We start from the raw sequence: 20,191 nt of genomic DNA, 5'->3' as shown, positions 1-20,191 counted from the left end.
ACCTAACCCCACGCTCACAGAAATCGTATAAAATCGTACGAGTGAGGTCGTACAAATTCATACAAATTAGCCACCTCGTAAAGTATGTACATTTGGATAATTCATGCCATTTCGTGAATCTTTCTGACTGACTTAAAAAGAACCAGCACATAAAAGTTCAGCGAGTGTCAGTCCTGTCTTTCTGTGTCTTGTGTTTCCCCTCCTCTCGTGCTCATATTTGGTCTGTTTCCTGTTCCTGTCTAGTTCTCCTCATTAGTTTATTAGTCCCCAGCCTTGTGTCATTATCTAGTTTTCCCCAGTGTTCAGAAGTCCTCTGCTTCCCTGCCTCTGTGTCCGGTCATAATTGTCATTTTGGTAATCGTCATTCTGTGCATGTCTTTCTGTGTCTCAAGCGTTCCCTAAATTTTGCTTAATAAAGTCAATGTTTTGAAGTCCCTTGCCTCCTCGTTTCCCTGGCTCCGACGTACGTGACAGCGAGAGAATCAGTTGAACATAGTAATGGCTCTGAACGAATCACTGACTGAATGTGTCTGATTCAAACTGCTGATTCATGCTGTGAATCTATTATTATTATTATTATTTTTTTTTTACTAATTTATTAAAAAGAACCCTTTTACCACAAATTTGACACGTTCTGTGATTGGTGTATGCACGCACTTTTAATGAGATGACATCAGACGATAATTAATATGGATGCATGCAAACTTTTCCTGTCAGATTTGAAACTATTGTTACGCATCTTTTATTTAGTGAATAACGATTTTATGGCGACTTTGAACATGACGCATCCGATCTGAATTTAGAGCCTAAACTATCGGTTTTCTAATATATGCTCTGATACTGTCACAACATTTCTGCAACAAGATCAAGCTCAACATTTTCCTCAAAGAAATAACCTTTGCTCGGTTTCTGTTATTAAGCAGGGATTAGTGTCTCGTGTAAAGGCTGAGTATTAGAAACAGAATCAATACTTATGTTCCACGGCTGGCTCTAAATGGCCAGAGGGGAAAGCTCTTGGAAAAAAAGGACAAGAGATATATATATTTAGTTCTTGTAATAAAACAAAAATGCTGTATGGTTTTCTGGCCCAGTCTGACCCTTGAAATATTTGGTCTGAGATTGCCACAACTCAGGATGCTCAATGTTTTCATAGACAAATCCAGTACATTGAAACCCTTTGTTGGATATAAGAAGTAAACAACAGCCTCAGTATGTATGTATGTGTACATTTTTTATTTCATTTTATTTATACTTTATTTTATATTTATTTTTCAAGATATAATAATAATTATATTATTTTATTATTTTTGGAAGTTTTGCAGCTCCTCAAAAAGTTATAGTCACTGACTGTGATCAATATATAACAATGATTTATATTGTATATGTGTGTGTGTGTGTGTGTGTGTACATTTTTGTATTTGATTTTACTTTATTTTATTATTTTCTTGGACAGCTTTTCTGAAAACCTAAAATTATGACAGCATATTTCACTAAAACCCAACAATGCAATTTACATACATATCTCTCAACCAGGAATTCATTGTGGACTTGTTTTGTTTTGTCATTAAAATCCACTTTGCTTTTCCTGGATTTACTTTTAAGTGCAGTAAAACTGGCAAGTGAGCTATTCTGTCATTTCTAGATCTGTACTGACCTGCTATTGCCCTTTAAAACAGAGCATTGTGGGAAGGCACCAGGTAAGAAAGGGGGTAATTATACTTCTCTGCGGTTGCCATGGCAAATGCAGACACAGATTTGTCTCTGTTCATTCATTGTGCTCAATTTTGAGACCCTTAAGCATGTGGAAATTTGCTTGCTAGATGGATGATTCCTATAATTTTTTATTGCAGTAGTAACAGCATAAAAACAGCTTTACCTGGAATGAGACAGCAGGAAATCTTCCTTACAGAATGAGGCTGAATAACAAAGCCTGTGATGTACCTGCACCTCTGAAAATGTCTGATCATAATGAGATTTGCCTTCCAGCGGTAAATACTCCCTGCACGCAACTGTTGTTTTTAGGCTCCAGTGTCTGTGCCATTTTTTTTTTTTTTTTTATAGTTCTCTAGAGATATGCCAACTTAGTGAACAGGAACAGAATTCAATAAAACTCCTATGGAGCTATATTAAAACAGTGTATTGTCCTAGGAAAATTTTAATGAAATCAATGAATTTGATACAAGTCAATTTAAGCATATACCTTAAAATAATTTTTTGGATTTTTATTGACTGCAGAGTTATTATAGTTGACTAAAAGCATTAAAAATAAAAAATAAAAAATTGTTACTTGAAATAAATTAAACATTAACTGAAATAGAAAAACAATAATTTAAAAACTTTTGAAATAAAAAATTCAGCTAGATGTAAAAAACTTTAACTGAAAATACAATGAAAGTAGAAAAATAAAAACTAATTCAAAATATTACAAAAATATAAAAATAAAATATTAATAAAATTGTATATTAATAAAAACTATAAGCATCTCAATAATACTAAAATAACAGTGATTGTCTTAAGAGAGAGCGAGAGAGACAGAGAGACAGAGAGAAATATCTTTAGCGAGGCATGCTGTCACATTACAGTCTATGGAGTAAGTTAAACAGTATTTTTGACATAAAACAACTATTAAATACCAAAACAATTAATTGTTTTGACCATAATAAAAGTATATTTTTAAATTATAAAATAATTATATAAAACTAAAATAATTACAGGTGCATCTCAATGAATTAGAATGTCTTGGAAAAGTTAATTTATTTCTGTAATTCAACTCAAATTGTGAAACTTGTGTATTAAATAAATTCAATGCACACAGACTGAAGTAGTTTAAGTCTTTGGTTCTTTTAATTGTAATGATTTTGGCTCATATTTAACAAAACCCCACCAATTCACTCTCAACAAATTAGAATATGGTGACATGCCAATCAGCTAATCAGCTCAAAACACCTGCAAAGGTTTCCTGAGCCTTCAAAATGGTCTCTCAGTTTGGTTCACTAGGCTACACAATCATGGGGAAGACTGCTGATCTGACAGTTGTCCAGAAGACAATCATTGACACCCTTCACAAGGAGGGTAAGCCACAAACATTCATTGCCAAAGAAGCTGGCTGTTCACAGAGTGCTGTATCCAAGCATGTTAACAGAAAGTTGAGTGGAAGGAAAAAGTGTGCAAGGAAAAGATGCACAACCAACCAAGAGAACCGCAGCCTTATGAGGATTGTCAAGCAAAATCGATTCAAGAATTTGGGTGAACTTCACAAGGAATGGACTGAGGCTGGGGTCAAGGCATCAAGAGCCAGACGTGTCAAGGAATTTGGCTAAAGTTGTCCTCTCCTGAACCACAGACAACGTCAGAAGCGTCTTACCTGGGCTAAGGAGAAGAAGAACTGGACTGTTGCTCAGTGGTCCAAAGTCCTCTTTTCAGATGAGAGCAAGTTTTGCTTTTCATTTGGAAACCAAGGTCCTAGAGTCTGGAGGAAGAGTGGAGAAGCTCATAGCCCAAGTTGCTTGAAGTCCAGTGTTAAGTTTCCACAGTCTGTGATGATTTGGGGTGCAATGTCATCTGCTGGTGTTGGTCCATTGTGTTTTTTGAAAACCAAAGTCACTGCACCCGTTTACCAAGAAATTTTGGAGCACTTCATGCTTCCTTCTGCTGACCAGCTTTTTGAAGATGCTGATTTCTTTTTCCAGCAGGATTTGGCACCTGCCCACTCTGCCAAAAGTTGGTTAAATGACCATGGTGTTGGTGTGCTTGACTGGCCAGCAAACTCACCAGACCTGAACCCCATAGAGAATCTATTGTCAAGAGGAAAATGAGAAACAAGAGACAAACAAATGCAGATGAGCTGAAGGCCACTGTCAAAGTAACCTGGGCTTCCATACCACCTCAGCAGTGCCACAAACTGATCACCTCCATGCCACGCCGAATTGAGGCAGTAATTAAAGCAAAAGGAGCCCCTACCAAGTATTGAGTACATATAGAGTAAATGAACATACTTTCCAGAAGGCCAACAGTTCACTAAAAATGTTTTTTTATTGGTCTTATGAAGTATTCTAATTTGTTGAGATAGTGAATTGGTGGATTTTTGTTAAATGTGAGCCAAAATCATCACAATTAAAAGAACCAAAGACTTAAACTACTTCAGTCTGTGTGCATTGAATTTATTTAATACACAAGTTTCACAATTTGAATTGAATTACTGAAATAAATGAACTTTTCCACGACATTCTAATTTATTGAGATGCACCTGTATATTATATATACTGTATATACAGTATATATATATGTGTGTGTGTGTGTGTGTGTGTGAATGTGAAAACTTGCTTCACTCTGATTAATAAATATTAATACCTGATATTAATAAAAACTTTTCCATTAAAATCTAACCTTACTTAAATGGGGCATATGTGACAACTTCCCCCGGTCTCCCTACATGTATACAGGTTAGGTCTCAATGGAGAATTCTGTCATGACTTCAGAGAGAACAAGAAATTAATTTCAAAAGCCATCTTATAAACTTCCATGTATAATTAATCAGGATGTGGAACATGAACTTTTATCTCCCAGGGAAAAAAGGAGGAATGAACAAGATTACTCTCAGGACGTGAATGTGGATCCCTGCGTAGTTTCTCTTTCTCATGGAATATCCCACATACATAAACAACAGATGAAGCCTGGCAGGCCATGAAATGTCTCTCTAGCATTCTCCACCTAGATTCTGCTCAGCAGCACATGCCTGACGCAGTCCATTTAGAAAGTCAACACTCCTGTGGTGAGGCTGATTTTAGTGGAGAACTCAACTCTACACTTTTTACATTTTTATTTTATTTCTAATGAAAAACAAGTTTTACATTTAAACACAAACAGAATGATATGTGACCCTGGACCACAAAACCAGTCATAATTTTATGAAATTGAGATTTCTATATCACATGAAAGCTGAGTAAATCTGACAATATTTGGCCGAGATACAACTATTTGAAAATCTGGAATCTGAGGTTGCAAAACAATCTAGTGAGAAAATCGCCTTTAAAGTTGCCTAAATGAAGTTCTTAGCAATGCATATTACTGATCAAAAATTAAGTTTTGATACATTTACAGCAGGAAATTCACTAAATATCTTCATGGAACATGATCTTTACTTAATATCCTAATGATTTTTGGCATAAAAGAAAAATGTATAATTTTGACCCATACAACGTATTTTTGGCTATTGCTACAAATATACCCCAAATACCCCCAAATATACTATGCTTTTAAATAGTATTCAGTTTGTTATCTTGTTATTTTACATGGAGTGAGTGGCCTCGTGGCTGAGGTCACAATAAATTACATTGCTTAAAATGATCACATTCATAAATTTTAATAACAATATGAATATTAAATTGATCACCCTTTGTTATTTTGAATAAATACTTGGTAGAATGTTACTCAAAAACATGTTTAATCAAAAATATTTGCATATGGTGAAGTAAATATTCCCCCTCATTGACTTATATTTACATTTTTAAATTTTTTTTAAGCAAATTAAGTTTCTCTCTATATGACAAAAACCAAAGTCCAAATAAATAAAATGTTGCAAAATTTAATTGAAATTAAATAACTTGCCTTCAAAACAAAAAAACAAAAAAAAGTTGAGCCAACTTAAAATTTTATGGCAATCAGCTTCAGCAGATTTTTGAGTTTGCTCAACTTATTTTTGTGGGAGATTCTCACATTTTTGTTGTATAAACTTAAAACGACAAGTTGAGGAAACTCAAAAATCTGCTGAAGCTGGTTGCCTTAAAATTTTAAGTTGGCTCAATTTTTTTTTTTTTTACAGTGTTTAAGAATTGAAGTATATACACACAAACAAAATAAATTGAACTATATACACACACACACACACACACACATAAATATGTATATATATATATATATATATATATACATACATATATTTTTTCCGATTGGTATACATTAGAGCAAGAAAAAAGAGCAAGGGAGGTCTGTATCCCATTGTACTCTACCTTTGAGATTACAACAAACTGAAATTGCTCACATGAGTCAGGCTTGCTGATTAATCCACACCTTTCTGCTAATGTGCCATTACTGTGATCAATTCATTGACAGCAAGAAACAGCAATTGCTTTGTGGAAATTGTTGGAAAGCTCTGGCTCACACCCAGCCACCTCAGTGGAAGTCGGCGCAGGTCTCAGCCTCGCTAATAAAAGATGTCAGTTCAGTAAGATGAGAGCGAGTGTGGATTTAATTGGCAATCAGGAATTTATTTTCCCCTCCGAGTTGAGATTTGCACATCATCTGATAATAATGGCAGAAATAGCTTTCAGCAATACTGACCTTTATTTGACCTTTAAAATGATGAAAATATTTTAGATTCCTCTCACTGTTGGGGCCGTTAACGCACAGATGGAGTTTCACCTACACAAACGCCTGAACGCCAGCAGCTAACATTTTCTGTTTCCTTCAGAGCTCTGTCTGTCTGTCTGTCCGTCACATTCTCATCCGGTATCCTTCACACACACACACACACACACATATGTCCTGCTCAATGAGTTCAAAGTCGTTTCACAGCCATCTTGGCACCATCCAAGACAAACTATGTTGTAATCATGCAAGTACATCTCATATTTACTTGAAGAGAAAATAAAGATATTAACTAAACTTCTGGCTAAGTTTTGAAGAAGAAAAAACTTATGTGCTTACTTTATTTATTCATTTATCCATCCAAACGCTTAGCCAGCAATTTAGCACATTTCAAGTCATACAAAACTAAACAAAACAAAACAAAACAATATTCAATTTGCAGTTGTACTACTATTTGTTTAATAAAGTAACACCTTTTTAATTGTATTATTTAATAATGCATTTCAAAAGCATATTACTTTTATATTATTTATAATAATGATAATAACAGTAGATGCATACTATTTATTATTGTTTATTTGTAATTGGACTATTCATTTATTACAATTGTTTTTTCTTTTTCTGTCTTTTTTATTTTTTTTATTTTAAAGCTTCTAAAATATATGGGCCTTTCTGTGCCAAATCAACCAAATTTTAGAAACGTCTGCTAGATTTTCTTTTATTTTGTTAATATTTTTTTTCTGGAAAAAAAAGTCAAACATAAAAAGTGAAGAAAGCCAAAATATTACATGTCATGGATGAATATTTACAGAGTAATCTACTATTTGGTAGAGGGAGTTAAAATGACAATTTTCACTTGAGATTTGGAGCCAAATTACAGAGTAAAAATGACATGAAAAATGACAGCATAATTATTTTACTTTTACACAGAGATTGGTATGTCTATTAGTGCAATCTGTTTTTTTTTTTGTTTTTTTTTTAGCAATCTTAGTTGAATCATGTGCCAATGGTTTGACAGTTCAAAAATTGGAAAAATATATTTTTTTATTTTTTCCCCCAAGGTTTGCATGCTGTAACTCAAGAAGTGTTGAAGATACTTGATAGATTTTGGTTCTTAAACTTCTCTTCTGGTATCTTAGTTTTTAAGGTCCTACATAGTTCTTTTTCATAAATAAATTGTTAAATTGTACACATTTTTAGTGGGTTACTTTGCAAAAAGCTGATACTCTTTTTCTTTTAAAGAAGAATGTCTAAAGAATGTTGAAACTAGAAATGTGGTTCCATGTCAAAATTTTTGTATCTACAATTCGAAAAATATAAACCAAAAAAATCAATATTGATAATAAGAAGTGAAATTCTAAGTACTGTAGGAAACAAAGCAGATCTTTTCAGTCACTGTCTGATTCTCAGAAAAAAAAAAAAAGACAATCCAAAGGTTTTTGTCCTGCATACAATGCCAAAGATTGTCGAAGCCCATGCAGTGCACTGTTCAGAAATATGTCTGTGTGTTTATACCTGTGTATATCCTTGCTGCTTATCAGTACGAAGTGCTGGCTAACATTAATATGTAACATCCTGCAAGGCTCTCTCTCTGATGTAGTTGTGCCTCCTAAAGGAGAGTGAGTCGTGTGTTATCGCAGCCCAGCAGAGTGATGCTATCTGCAGCGTTCGACTAGTTTCCATTAGGGAATTACCAGGTCAGGTTGGGGGGGTTGGAGGGTAGGGGCTGCAGAGCAAACCTGCGGTAATGAAGGAATTCGCCTTCGTTGTTCGGCCAGGGGAGTATATCAGCATTTCTACATTACTCCACATGCTGGGCCTGCACTACGAGAAGATTAGGAAAGAGACTGGGATCGTACATCAGCCTCTGTGTGCCGCTGACACAACCGAGATAGACCCGAGAAGAACCGCAGCAAAGAGCCTTTCAAAACACCAGACACCTTGCATAGAAACGAGACTGTAGTCCCTGTGTTTGTACTGGCACGGATTAAATCCAACTGTATCAGGAGGCGGATCACATGAGCTTCACTGTTTGCACTCCTATTGGTAGTCGACGGATCACATTGATGCTAATTTGCATAATACTTTATGATATAACTGGCAACAAGCCTTGATGTTGAAAATGCATAAATTCTGCCTTATCATAGGTCATAATTAAATGTTATGTAAAAAAAGAATAATTAAAAACATATTTCATGGTTTCCACAAAAAATATGAAGCAGCAAAATGTTTTCAACATTGATAATAATAAGAAATGTTTCTTGAGCAGCAAATCAGCCTATATAATGATTTCTGAAGGATCATGTGACTGGAATAATGATGCTGAAAATTCAGCTTTGCATCACAGGAATAAATAACATTTTAAAATATATTTAAATAGCAAACAGCGGTTTTAAACTGTATTAATATTCCACTATTTTATTGTATTTTTCTTGTTTTTTTGACAAAATATACGCAGCCATGATGAGCATGAGAGATTTCATTCAAAAACATTTAAAACATTTTATTGATCCCAACATTTTTAGTTACTGTAGACACTGTTTGTTAACTTCTAATTTGCATTAAGTACAATAGTGATGACCTTCATATTGTAAAAAACTAAAGTAACATGCTATTTCTGCTAAAAGGTAAAACATCTGGGCGATGGTGAGAATATTTTATATTCCGTTTAAATAGACATCAGGAATTGACTGGATAATGAAAAGTCTTGTAAGACTGACAGTTGAGGAATGGGAATGGAAAAATGAGATGGATTGATGATGTCAACCAAGTTACTGAATTTAGATGAAAACGACCAGTAACGTGTTGAAAAAGCAAACATTCAATTTTGATTTCATGTTGACTTTAACATCTAATGAAACAGCCTCATTTAACATAAATCCCCAGTTGTGGAGCAGTGCACATGTTTACAGCTTGACCTCCAGCTAAATTTTATCTCAGCAGGTCCTCTGTGGCCATTCCTAATGAGGGTCCCCTGGCTATATTTTGCATTATGTATAAAGTATTTTCCACTGTGAAAATAAAACCATGTTTTTTAAAGCAGGTCAATGGTATAATGAGGATGGAGGGAAGTTTAAGTAATGTGTCAGGCCTCCTGTTTTAATAGCGCTGCTCCCAGGAGGTTACAAATATGTGAGTGTTATAGCAGAATTTTATAGTCATTTGACAATGAAAGTCCACTGGTTATTGATCATACACACAATGCTGCGCATGCTGTAATAGATCGAAGTTAGATATGCTGCTTAAACAAGCTCAGAAATCAAACTCTGAGAAACAAATAACAAAATGGTGGCATTTTAAAGCATTCAATGAAAAGGGAAGAGTGTAATGTCTGTGCCAACAAACAAAAAGGCACAAATAATGATTTTTTTTTTTGGTATGTGTTTAATTTTTTTTTTTCACAATTATTCATTCATTCACACACACACACACACACACACACACACACACACACACACACACACACACACACACACACTCTGTATAGCTATCTTTGTGAGGACATACATTGACACAATGCAGTGTCTAGCTCCTTACCCTAACCCTAACCCTAACCTTCAGAACTAAGTGCCTCGCCCAAACCCTTACCCTAAACCTACCCTTTACCCAATTATAACCTGACCCCTAAAACCAAGTCTTGATCCTCAAACAGGCCTTTAAATGGGTCCCAGAAAGTGAGGACCGGCCAAAATGTCCTCACTTTACAAGATTGTCCTCACTCCGATGGTCTAAAATTCAAACCGGCCCTCATAAAGATAGCTGTACAAGTACACACACACAAACACATGTTTGTTTTAGTGGTTTACGGGGACTCCCCATAGGCGTAATGGTTTTTATACTGTACAAACTGTATGTGCTATTGCCCTACACCAACCCTACACCTAAACCTACCCCTTACAGGAGACTGTCTGCATTTTTAGATTTTAAAAACACCATTTAGTATGTTTTTTAAGCCTTTTGATTTACGGGGACATAGGCAGTGTCCTCATAAACCACCTTCAAATTATAATACCTCTGTCATACCCATGTCATTATACAAATTTTGTCCCCGTAAACCACAAAAACCAGTACACACACACACACACACACACACACACACAAACACACTTTAATCAATCAATCAAATCTATCAAAAAATAAAAAAATGAAACTTGGACAGAATAAGTATTTTAGCATCAAAAAATTACACACTTTGTCTTTAAATTTCATTTGCCATTTCCTTATAAATAAATGTGGTTTTTCAAAACAGCAAGATCAAATACATTTATTTATTTTTTATTTTAGTCTTTCACAACAAACAAATAAATAACCAACCAGCCAAACAACCAACTAACCAAATATGATTTTTGAGGGCCACAGTGTTTACACTTTCCAGGGAAATCAAGCTACAAATGATTTACTTATAGCTGTGTCTGCACATTAAGCTGGGAACGAATACGTAATTTAGCATAAAAAAAAAAATGACACACTTCATCTTTAAGTCTCTAGTTCCACTGCCATTTTCTCAAGTATCTTTACAGTAAAACCCAAAATAAAGGCAATGTCACATTTACGCCACCACAATGACATGTAGCACAGTGCTCGTCTCTCCCACTGACTGTCAAAACACTGAAAAACACTTTGCATGTCCAAGAATCACAAAGCCAAATCAAACGCACTCTGGATCCGCCTCAGGCAAAGCGGGCCCCTGTGAACGTCTGTCAGTCCGGCAGAGCCGAGCAAAAAGAGCGGTTTTGTCGAGCACAGCTTCAGTAAAGCAGAAAGGAACTCACCCAGCGGCTGTCCTGCGATGATCCTGGCGTTCTCGCCTGCCACGGCCGCCCGTGCGTTCCTTTCACTGATGTACTGGACGAAAGCGTAACCCTTGTGCACCGAACAGCCCACGATCTTGCCGTACTTGGCGAAGATGACCTCGATGTCGGACTTCTTCACAATGGCAGTGTTGAGGTTGCCGATAAAGACCCGTGAGTTGAGGGAGCGCGGGTCGTTCTTGTTAGTGACATTGCTGGTCTGACTCTTCCCAGTCATTCTTCTCCTGTAAAGCAGAGACATGATGGGAACGACATCAACCACACCTGATGTAGGGAATGTGTGTGTAGCATTTAAAGGCCGTTTCACTGTATAAATGTTGAAATGTTTAATAATATAGATTTTTATAGTTTGTGAAGCATCCCTCTTGGAAATGGAACCATATTTCTACCAAACAATTTTAGCATAGCATTGGGGTCAGGCTTGAAAGACATTTTCCTCTGATTTGGGTACCATGACATCTATATTTACCATATTAAAAAGGACTGTTCGCCCAAAAATGAAGATTCTGTCGTCATTTACTAAGTTGTTCCAAACACTGTTGAGCACAAAGGAAATATTTGGAAGTATGTTGATAACCAAACAGTTTGGTAGCCATTGACTGCCATAGTATGGAGAAGAAGAAAAAATACATTGGAAATCACTGGCTACCGTCAACTGATGGGTTACCAATATTCTTCAAAATATCTTCTTTTGTGTTTAGCAGAAGAAAGAAATTCATGCATGTTTGAAACAACATGAAGGTGAGTAAATGATGACAATTTTCATTTCTGAGTGAACTATCCCTTTAATAATATATAATAAAACGTTCTGATCTTACAGAGAATGAGTTATCAGTGATGTTATGGCATTTTTGTCTTTGTATCCTTAATCCTGTATGTCGCCAACTCCTATTTTTCAACCACTTCTCTCCAACTTCCTCTGTTATACACTAGAAACCACTTTCATGTTCCAATAACATCCAGATTATAGTGCAAAATCAAGTACTGACAGCAAATTTTGGCTTATTTTTAGGAAAGTTCAAGGCTAACAAAGGACGTCGAGGAACATCTCCCACATGGCTCAGTGATGTTGTTTGGAGATCATGTATGATGGAAAATGAAAATACTGTATCTAGATGACAGAAAAGTTGGTGCCCTGGAACAAAAAAATACTATAAACAATCCTAAACTGTACAAAAGTACAAATAAAATATTTCTCCAGTGGAAAAGTCATCTCGTCTGAATTAGGAGAGAAAGATACACAAAACAAATGTGTTTAAACAAATACATCATTGGTTTTTGATGTGAGAGGACAACAGGGGGTGGACTTTTTCACTGGAGGAAGCGTTATTATGGATTTTGGACTCGTATTTTAACCAGAAGCAACAGTTTAAAGTTAAAAATGTCTTAATGATAGATTTGTTTCTTACAAACATGCAGCTTTTCATTTCACAAGACAAGAATTGATGGACTGGAGTCGTGTGGATTACTTGTGGATTATTGTGATGTTTTTATCAGCTGTTTGGACTCTCATTCTGACGGCACCCATTCACTGCAGAGGATCCGTTGGTGAGCAAGTGATGCAATGCTAAATTTCTCCAAATCTGTTCTGATGAAGAAACAAACTCATTTCGTGGATGGCCTGAGGGTGCAACTCACTAAAAGCACTTGCAGTGTATTCTATGTCCCTGACTCAACCTTCATATTTTACCATCATAAAGATTTTAGGATAAGACAGTGTATTGTTTCCTTATCATGATAAAAGAACAGCTATTGGAGCGATAACAATAATTGAATGCTGTTTTAGGATATATAGCCTACAGACTTGTTCCTACTGATTCTTTGAAAAGATTGTGCCAGCGACAGCACCAGTGTTTTTAACATCCACACCGCCAAGCACACTGAATATGTGAGAATACGAGTGAGCGCTGGTGTGTGTACGTGAGAGATGCATGTGTTTATTTGTGTTTGTGTCTATAAATGTGCGAGAATATGAGCAATCTCTGTGAGCACGCTGATGTGAAAGCGAGAAAGCGAGCGGTGCGCAGCTGAGAGAGAGTAAATGAAGGCCTCGGGTTTATGCAGTCTTCGTATTACTCAGTGAACACACAGTCAGTCAGTCTTCACATCAGAGAACAGAACAGCAGCGAGATCCTCCCATTGGGTGTCATCCAACTCCCCTTCCCGCACACACACATTCAGAGACAGTGACTGCTATTGTCTGAGACAGAGATGCATTATGTTCTGTCTCTCACGCTGTCAACGACCTACTCTCACAAGACAGCAAGAATGAACACGCAGCTCCACGGAGACACTAGTGAGACAGTGTGTCTGAATCAAACATGCTGACCGAATACGACACGTCCAGTTGCCCAAATATATACTTGGTATTTGTTGAGTTGCAGGGGAGTTGAGTTTCGCCGCTGATGGGTCGTTCACACTGACAGTGATTTTAATCGCTGGAGGTCGACAGGTCACTAGTAGGCATGACTATTTATGGGTGCCATAATGTTATTTCCATATACCATAGCTTTCGGAAATCTGATATTGTTGGCAAAAAATCATAGAAATAAACATTATGCAAGGAAAAGTGTTTGTGCATAAATTTTAGCAGCGAAAATGAATGACTTCAGGTCGATGCAAATTGTCTGTTTTTGCACTATAAAACTATTTATCATCGCAATCTTTTGCAATAAACAGTAGATGCTTATGGCAGCCCGTTTCTGCCACTGAATAAACAATAAAAAGGTAATTGCAACTTTTTATTTCACAATTCTTTTTTTCGCAATTGCAAAATTGCAAATTCTGACTTTAGTCTCAGAATTGCGTAATATAAATTCGCAATTGAGAATTTTTCTCAGAATTGTTTAAAATAAACTCGCAACTGAGTTATGAAGTCAGAATTGCAAGATATAAACTCGCAATTGTCTTACAATTGCAAATGTGTATCTTGCAATTCCGAATTTTTCTGAGAATTGTGAATTCTGACTTCTATCATGCAATTCTGAATTTATAACTCGCAATTGTGAGTTTACATCTCGCAATTCTTCTTTTGAGCTTCAGTGTTATTTTAGTATAATTTATATGATTATAAGATTTATCTATATTTTAAATTTGCTTTTTTTGTAGTATTTTAATTTTAGTAAATATGTTTTTTATCATGTTTATTAGTTTTTGGTTTTTTAATATTTCTAGTCTTAATTTTTTTATTTTATTTTAGTATTAGTTTTAGTAATTTTAATACTTAAACTTATTTCAGTTAGTTGCCAAAGCAACATTTCTGATTTTAATTTAAGTTGAGATTTTTCATCTAATATTTGTTTTATTTTATTTCAGCTTTATTTTAATTACTGAAAATTATTTTAATAAATAAGAAAATGAGAGTTGTGAGGTAGGCAAGAATATGCACATTTTGTATTCACAATTATTTTCTTTGGTAAAGTTTGTGGTCTGAGTTACAATTCATGTAAATATGATCTACTTCCTTATGCAAAATTGATTTCAAGACATAACGCTGAATAGCACATTCCTGATAACCATTATTTTAATGAATAACACTTATTAAAGGAAATACTGAATGCAGTAACCCAGAAATCAAGTTCAGCTTACGCTGCTGCTCTGCTTTCGTGTTCGGTGTGAAACAGGAAAACTCACAAAAATGGTGTCACATCGAGGTTTGTATCTGATCACCAAACGACACTAGTATTTTGTGTCGACGTCTTCAAACGCCAGTTAGAATTTAAAGCTCTCTAATGTCACTGAGAAATGAAGATTAGATTTATTTATCTTGGGGACCAAATGCTTGAATAATGGATCCAATACTCTGTAAATAGGATTAGTTGCCAAGGTTACCTGCATTCTGGGAACAGTGCTGGCTGAAGGCTCACACATTCAAACACGCGCCGACACGCTCGCAGACACACTCGCGCTCTCGTGTGTGCAGTCATTCATGGAGACAGAAATTGGAATAGTGAAATATGCCCTCTTGTAATTTCCCAAGCCACAATGTGGCCACGGGATCATGCCATAAAAACAGCAGAAAACTCCTTCATGCTGGACAGGGATCATTTCGGTGAACAGACCTGCACTGCTTATACATTCCTCTTTTTATAGCACTCTCTTCAACTTCATCTCTTTCACTCCTGCCCACAAAAAGAAAAATATAATTATTCTTTGAAATCTATGTTGCTTCTCCTACACAGAAATTATATTAAGTGGACTTTTAAGTATAACATAACTCAACTGTAGGGTCTCAGACTTAGAGCTTAACCTTCAGGTCAATGAATCGTGACCCCGTGTGGGTTTTGCTCTTCTTTCTAATATTTATCCTGAGAAAAAGACCACATGTGAGTTTCAGAACAGATCTCAACAATGTCTCAAATATTTGCAGACACCAAAAAGATTTGTAAAACAGTAACCTAATATTGTGAAATATTATTACAATTTGAAATAACTGTTTTCTATTTAAAAGTAGTTTAAAATGGAATTTATTCCTGTGATGCAAAGCTGAATTTTTAGCATACTCCAGTCTTAAGTGTCACATGATCCTTCAGAAATCATTATAATATGCTGATTTGCTGCTAAAGAAACATTTCTGATTATTATCCATACTGAAAACAGTTGTGCTGCTTAATATTTTTGTGGAAACTGTGACAAAGACATTTTTTCAGGATTCCTTGATGAACAGAAAACAACAACAACAAAAACACAACAAACAACATCAATTTAAAAAGAGGAACTACAAAAAAAAGGCAATTATTTCAAATCTATTTTAAATTGAATAGAATATATAATTGAATAGAATATATTAACTTCTTTCAGAGAAAAAAAAAAAGTAAAGAGCAGATCCACATTAATTTCATAGCCTTATTTATTAGCCTTAAATGTCAATAATTGTCTCATCAAAACTTGGAGCAAAACCTCGACAAATCTCTTTTATATAGAGTAAAAATAAATGCATGTTGATCATGTGTTAAAAAATAAATACACTAAATAACATTTTATGTCTCTGCAGATGGTGTGTGGTTGAAGTTTTTTTTTTTTCTTGGTTTATTAAATTACGTTGTTTTTTATTACAATTAAAAATAATATTTTAAATATATAAAACAATAAATAATATAATTTTATGATTATGATGATGAAGATTATAATAATAATAACAACAATAATAATAGTTTATTAAATATTTTTTATTTCAATTATTAATAATAATAATAATAATAATATGATCAAATGAGGAAGTAAATAAATAAATCTTGGAGTCAGTGCAGATGGTGCATGGTTGGATTTTATATATATATATATATATATATATATATATATATATATATATATATATATATATATATATATATATATATATATATATATATATATATATATATATATATATATAAAATTACTTTTTGTTTTATGGAATCAAATTTAGTTTCTATCATTATGTCAAATCCAGGAAAAAATCTCAACAAATCAGATTTGATGAGCTACAGATGAGGGGATGATTTTCAGAAAATAACTATAAAATTTTCAGCTTTTCCTCACTCAAAGCTATTGCACAGCTTCAGAAAACTTGGAATATAGTGCACGAGTCAGTTGGGACACTTTTATGGTACTTTCATGGTGCTTACTTTGAAGCTTGCCAAGTTCCCATTTATTTTCGTTGTGTGGAGAATTAAGCTATATATTTACTTTGGTGCTCCATGAAGGACAGAGTCATACAGGTTTGGAAGGACATGAGGGCGAAGAAATTATGACAGGATTTTCATTTTTGCTTGAACTATTCCTTAAGGTCTCCTGTGCTGTGAAACCTTTGAGCAATAACATTCTCCTTTGGATATGCAGCTCTTGGGGTTTTCATGGACGATAAATTGCGCCTGAATCCGAAAAAGCATTTTGACAGAGAACAAGCGCTGTAATAAACAATAGCAAATATACAACCTCTGTACCGCCTGTCCCCTTAAGAACATTCCTGTGACTGATGTCCAGGCCCAATTACAGTGCCGTGAGGTTAGCGCTTTTACACCACCTCGATCTTTCAGAAGGACAGAGGCCTCCTCTCCCTCCTCCTCTTCCTCCGGCCGGCAAATCAGCAGCCTGTTATTTAGAGCCACTGCACTGGCACCCGTATTGATGATACTGGACAGGGAGGCGAGAACATGCACAAATCAGCAAAGATGTGTTAAATTGCCCCTCTTATCAGATAAATCTCTTGTGCGGAGCGTTTGTTGAAGATGGTCCAGCATCTGCCAGCTGATCTCTGGCTGGCCCGTGTTTTACGGCAGCTGGTTGTGGGATTCTCAATTGTCCGCACGTTATTCTCGTTTCATGGCGAATCTGATCACACATCTGCAAAAAACGAATGGAGGCTAAAGGGTGAATTACTTTATTCACTAACCACCCGCAATCCAGTGGAGCCGGTCACCATCTGTGCTGATGTGACGCTTTGCTGTGGCTATTGAAATTCAACATATTTAGTGCATGGATTTTACCATCAAGGTGCTGTTGGTTTCAGGTATTAGTTGAATAAATGAACTTGTGGTGTTATTTATTGAAACTCTCTTGAATATTTTAAGCTTCATGCAGCACACGCTGAAAAATACATCACAACATTTTGTCAAAGATGCTCTTTTTCATACAGTAAAAAAAATTCACGATGTTAATAATTAAATGAACAAATAAATACACTTTTAATAATAAATAAGTTTTTGCAGATGGTGTGTGGTTGGATCATTATTATTATTATTATTATTATTATTATTATTATTATTATTTTTGGTTATTAAATTACTTTTTTGTATTACAATTTAAAATAATATTTTAAATATTTTAAATAATTAATACATTTATTGATTTATTTATTTACAGTCAGAGTCAGTACTGCTGGTTCATGGTTGGATTTTTATAAAATCAACAAATATGTTTTAATGAATCAAATTTAAAGAAGAAGAACAACATAATTGTTATTATTGTTGTTGTTGTTGTTTTTAAATTTGATTGTTATAATATATTTTTATTTTATTTAATAAAACAAACAAACAAATCCAATTTCTGTTATTAAAGTACTTTTTGTATTCCAATTTAAAATAATATTTTAAATATTAAAAATGTATTTACTTATTTGCAATATTTAAAATAATAATAATAATAATAATAGTTTATTATTATTATTACAACACTTTTTCTTTAAATAAATAAATACATAAACCATTTCTTGAAGTCAGTGCAGGTGGTTCGTGCTTGGATTTTTTAATCAAATTTATATAAATTATTAATATTATGAATATTTATTTGTTTGAAAAAGACCATCTTTTAATATATTTGGTCAGGATTTGAACACAAGCTCCCATGAATTCTGCCCAGAAAACACTTTCTGCCAGAAAAGCACTCCTAAACACAATTTTTTTCTCCTTATCTCGCCAAGGGCACCAAGTGAGCCAGAACTGCCACTGCTGCCCCCTCAAAAAAGATAGGGTGTGTGTGTGTGTGTGTGTGTTACTATATAAACCACACACTGCAGGAGCCCTTTACGGTACAGTAGAGTCCCAGTAACAGCACGTCTGGATCTGAGTGCAGGCAGCTCATGAACCACAAAAGACGAGGATTTAAGTTTAAAAACCTCCACACTCCGTGAGCTCATTAAGAGTCTCAGAATCCCCTCCAATTGACATCCTGTGTGATTTCCAACTCAGTGAACGTGTGTGTGGCTCTGCCGAGACCCTGCCGCGCAACACTAGAGCACTGAGGCAGCAATCAGCCTGAAAAGCCCCTCAATCACACGCAGAGAAGACAGGAGAGAGACTGCTACACCTCGTGTGATAGTCCACCACAGCCAATGCACAGCGAGCACTGCCACAGGGTTAAAACCTTCTGACTGTTACCCAAACACCCCGGGTGCTTCCTCAAACTTCCTGGGTTTTGAGTCACGATCACACTTGGGCAGGAATACCCATAATGCCGCTGGGTAGAGAGAGAGACGTGCGTGTATGCAAGAATTAGGCATCACTCTGTGAACGAAACATGCTGTCTTCATATCACAGCATAACAAAGACTTCATGAATATTAATTAGGTTATGCTCAAACATTTTAATATGATATTTTACTGTTTTTATAAATAATCTATGGGATGTACTGAGACAGAGAGCTGGTTTGAATTGAGTATTTATTCATTTAGTTTTGAAATAATAATAATAACAATATTAATAATAATAATAAAATATTTAATAATAACTATAATTATATAATTAATTAATTAAAATAATTAATATAATTATAATGTATTGAATTAATAACTAACCTAACTAAATAAGTAATTTACCAACTAACTCAAAACTAACTGAATGAATAATAATAAATAAATAACTGTGAAGAAAGAAATAAAGAAAAGGATAGAGACTTGTAGTTTTTGTTTTATAGAATCTACTATAACACACACACACACACACACACACATATATATATATATATATATATATATAAACAAAAACAATTAATAATATTATTCTTATCTCATTAATAATAACTTGATTATGCTTATAAAATATTAAATAATCAATCAGGTGGTTATAATAAAATATTAGATAATCAAAACTAAATTCTAAATATCTGATTAAAAACATTTAGATAGGAATCGAAATATACTTTATATACATATATACAAAAATAAATATTTAATAATAATGTTATAAATGCAAGTCTTATCTCATTATCTCATTGATTATGCTAATGAAATATTAAATAATTAATCAGGTGGTTGTAATTTAATATTAAGTGTCAAGTGAAATATGGGTCTCTAATACACCCTAATAAAAGTTTTGGTGCTCAGCAAAATAGCATCTGCACATTGCACTTTGTTTGAGGATTCCACTGGAATGAACAGCGAGCTGTGGAAATGCAGTACAGAAGTGGAGAGCAGTCTGTGCCAGAAAACATTGCCACTGTTGCTTTCCTTCACTGCTGACAGCCACTCAGCAAGATGCCAGTGTATTACATACGTCCCTGTCGCAAGCTGTTTCAGAAAGTGCTGGAACAATATCGTC

General features: G+C 34.7%; 1 protein-coding gene across 5 annotated transcripts in view; it reads right to left on the bottom strand.

Annotated features, from left to right (window-relative positions):
- LOC131533180 (RNA-binding Raly-like protein) overlaps nucleotides 1–20,191 on the bottom strand; it is a 141,317-nt gene that overhangs the window by 58,912 nt on the left and 62,214 nt on the right. For all 5 annotated transcript variants that reach the window (XM_058765332.1, XM_058765331.1, XM_058765329.1 and 2 more), the window contains one exon: nucleotides 11,139–11,401. In XM_058765332.1, the coding sequence (XP_058621315.1) occupies nucleotides 11,139–11,394 (256 nt within the window). In that variant the 5' untranslated portion in view covers nucleotides 11,395–11,401. Of the gene's footprint in view, nucleotides 1–11,138; nucleotides 11,402–20,191 lie in introns of those variants that run through there.

This window comes from Onychostoma macrolepis, chromosome 24 (assembly GCF_012432095.1).
Source record: "Onychostoma macrolepis isolate SWU-2019 chromosome 24, ASM1243209v1, whole genome shotgun sequence".
In the NCBI taxonomy this organism is placed as follows: domain Eukaryota; kingdom Metazoa; phylum Chordata; class Actinopteri; order Cypriniformes; family Cyprinidae; genus Onychostoma; species Onychostoma macrolepis.
This window is presented reverse-complemented; position numbering and strand designations above follow the sequence as displayed.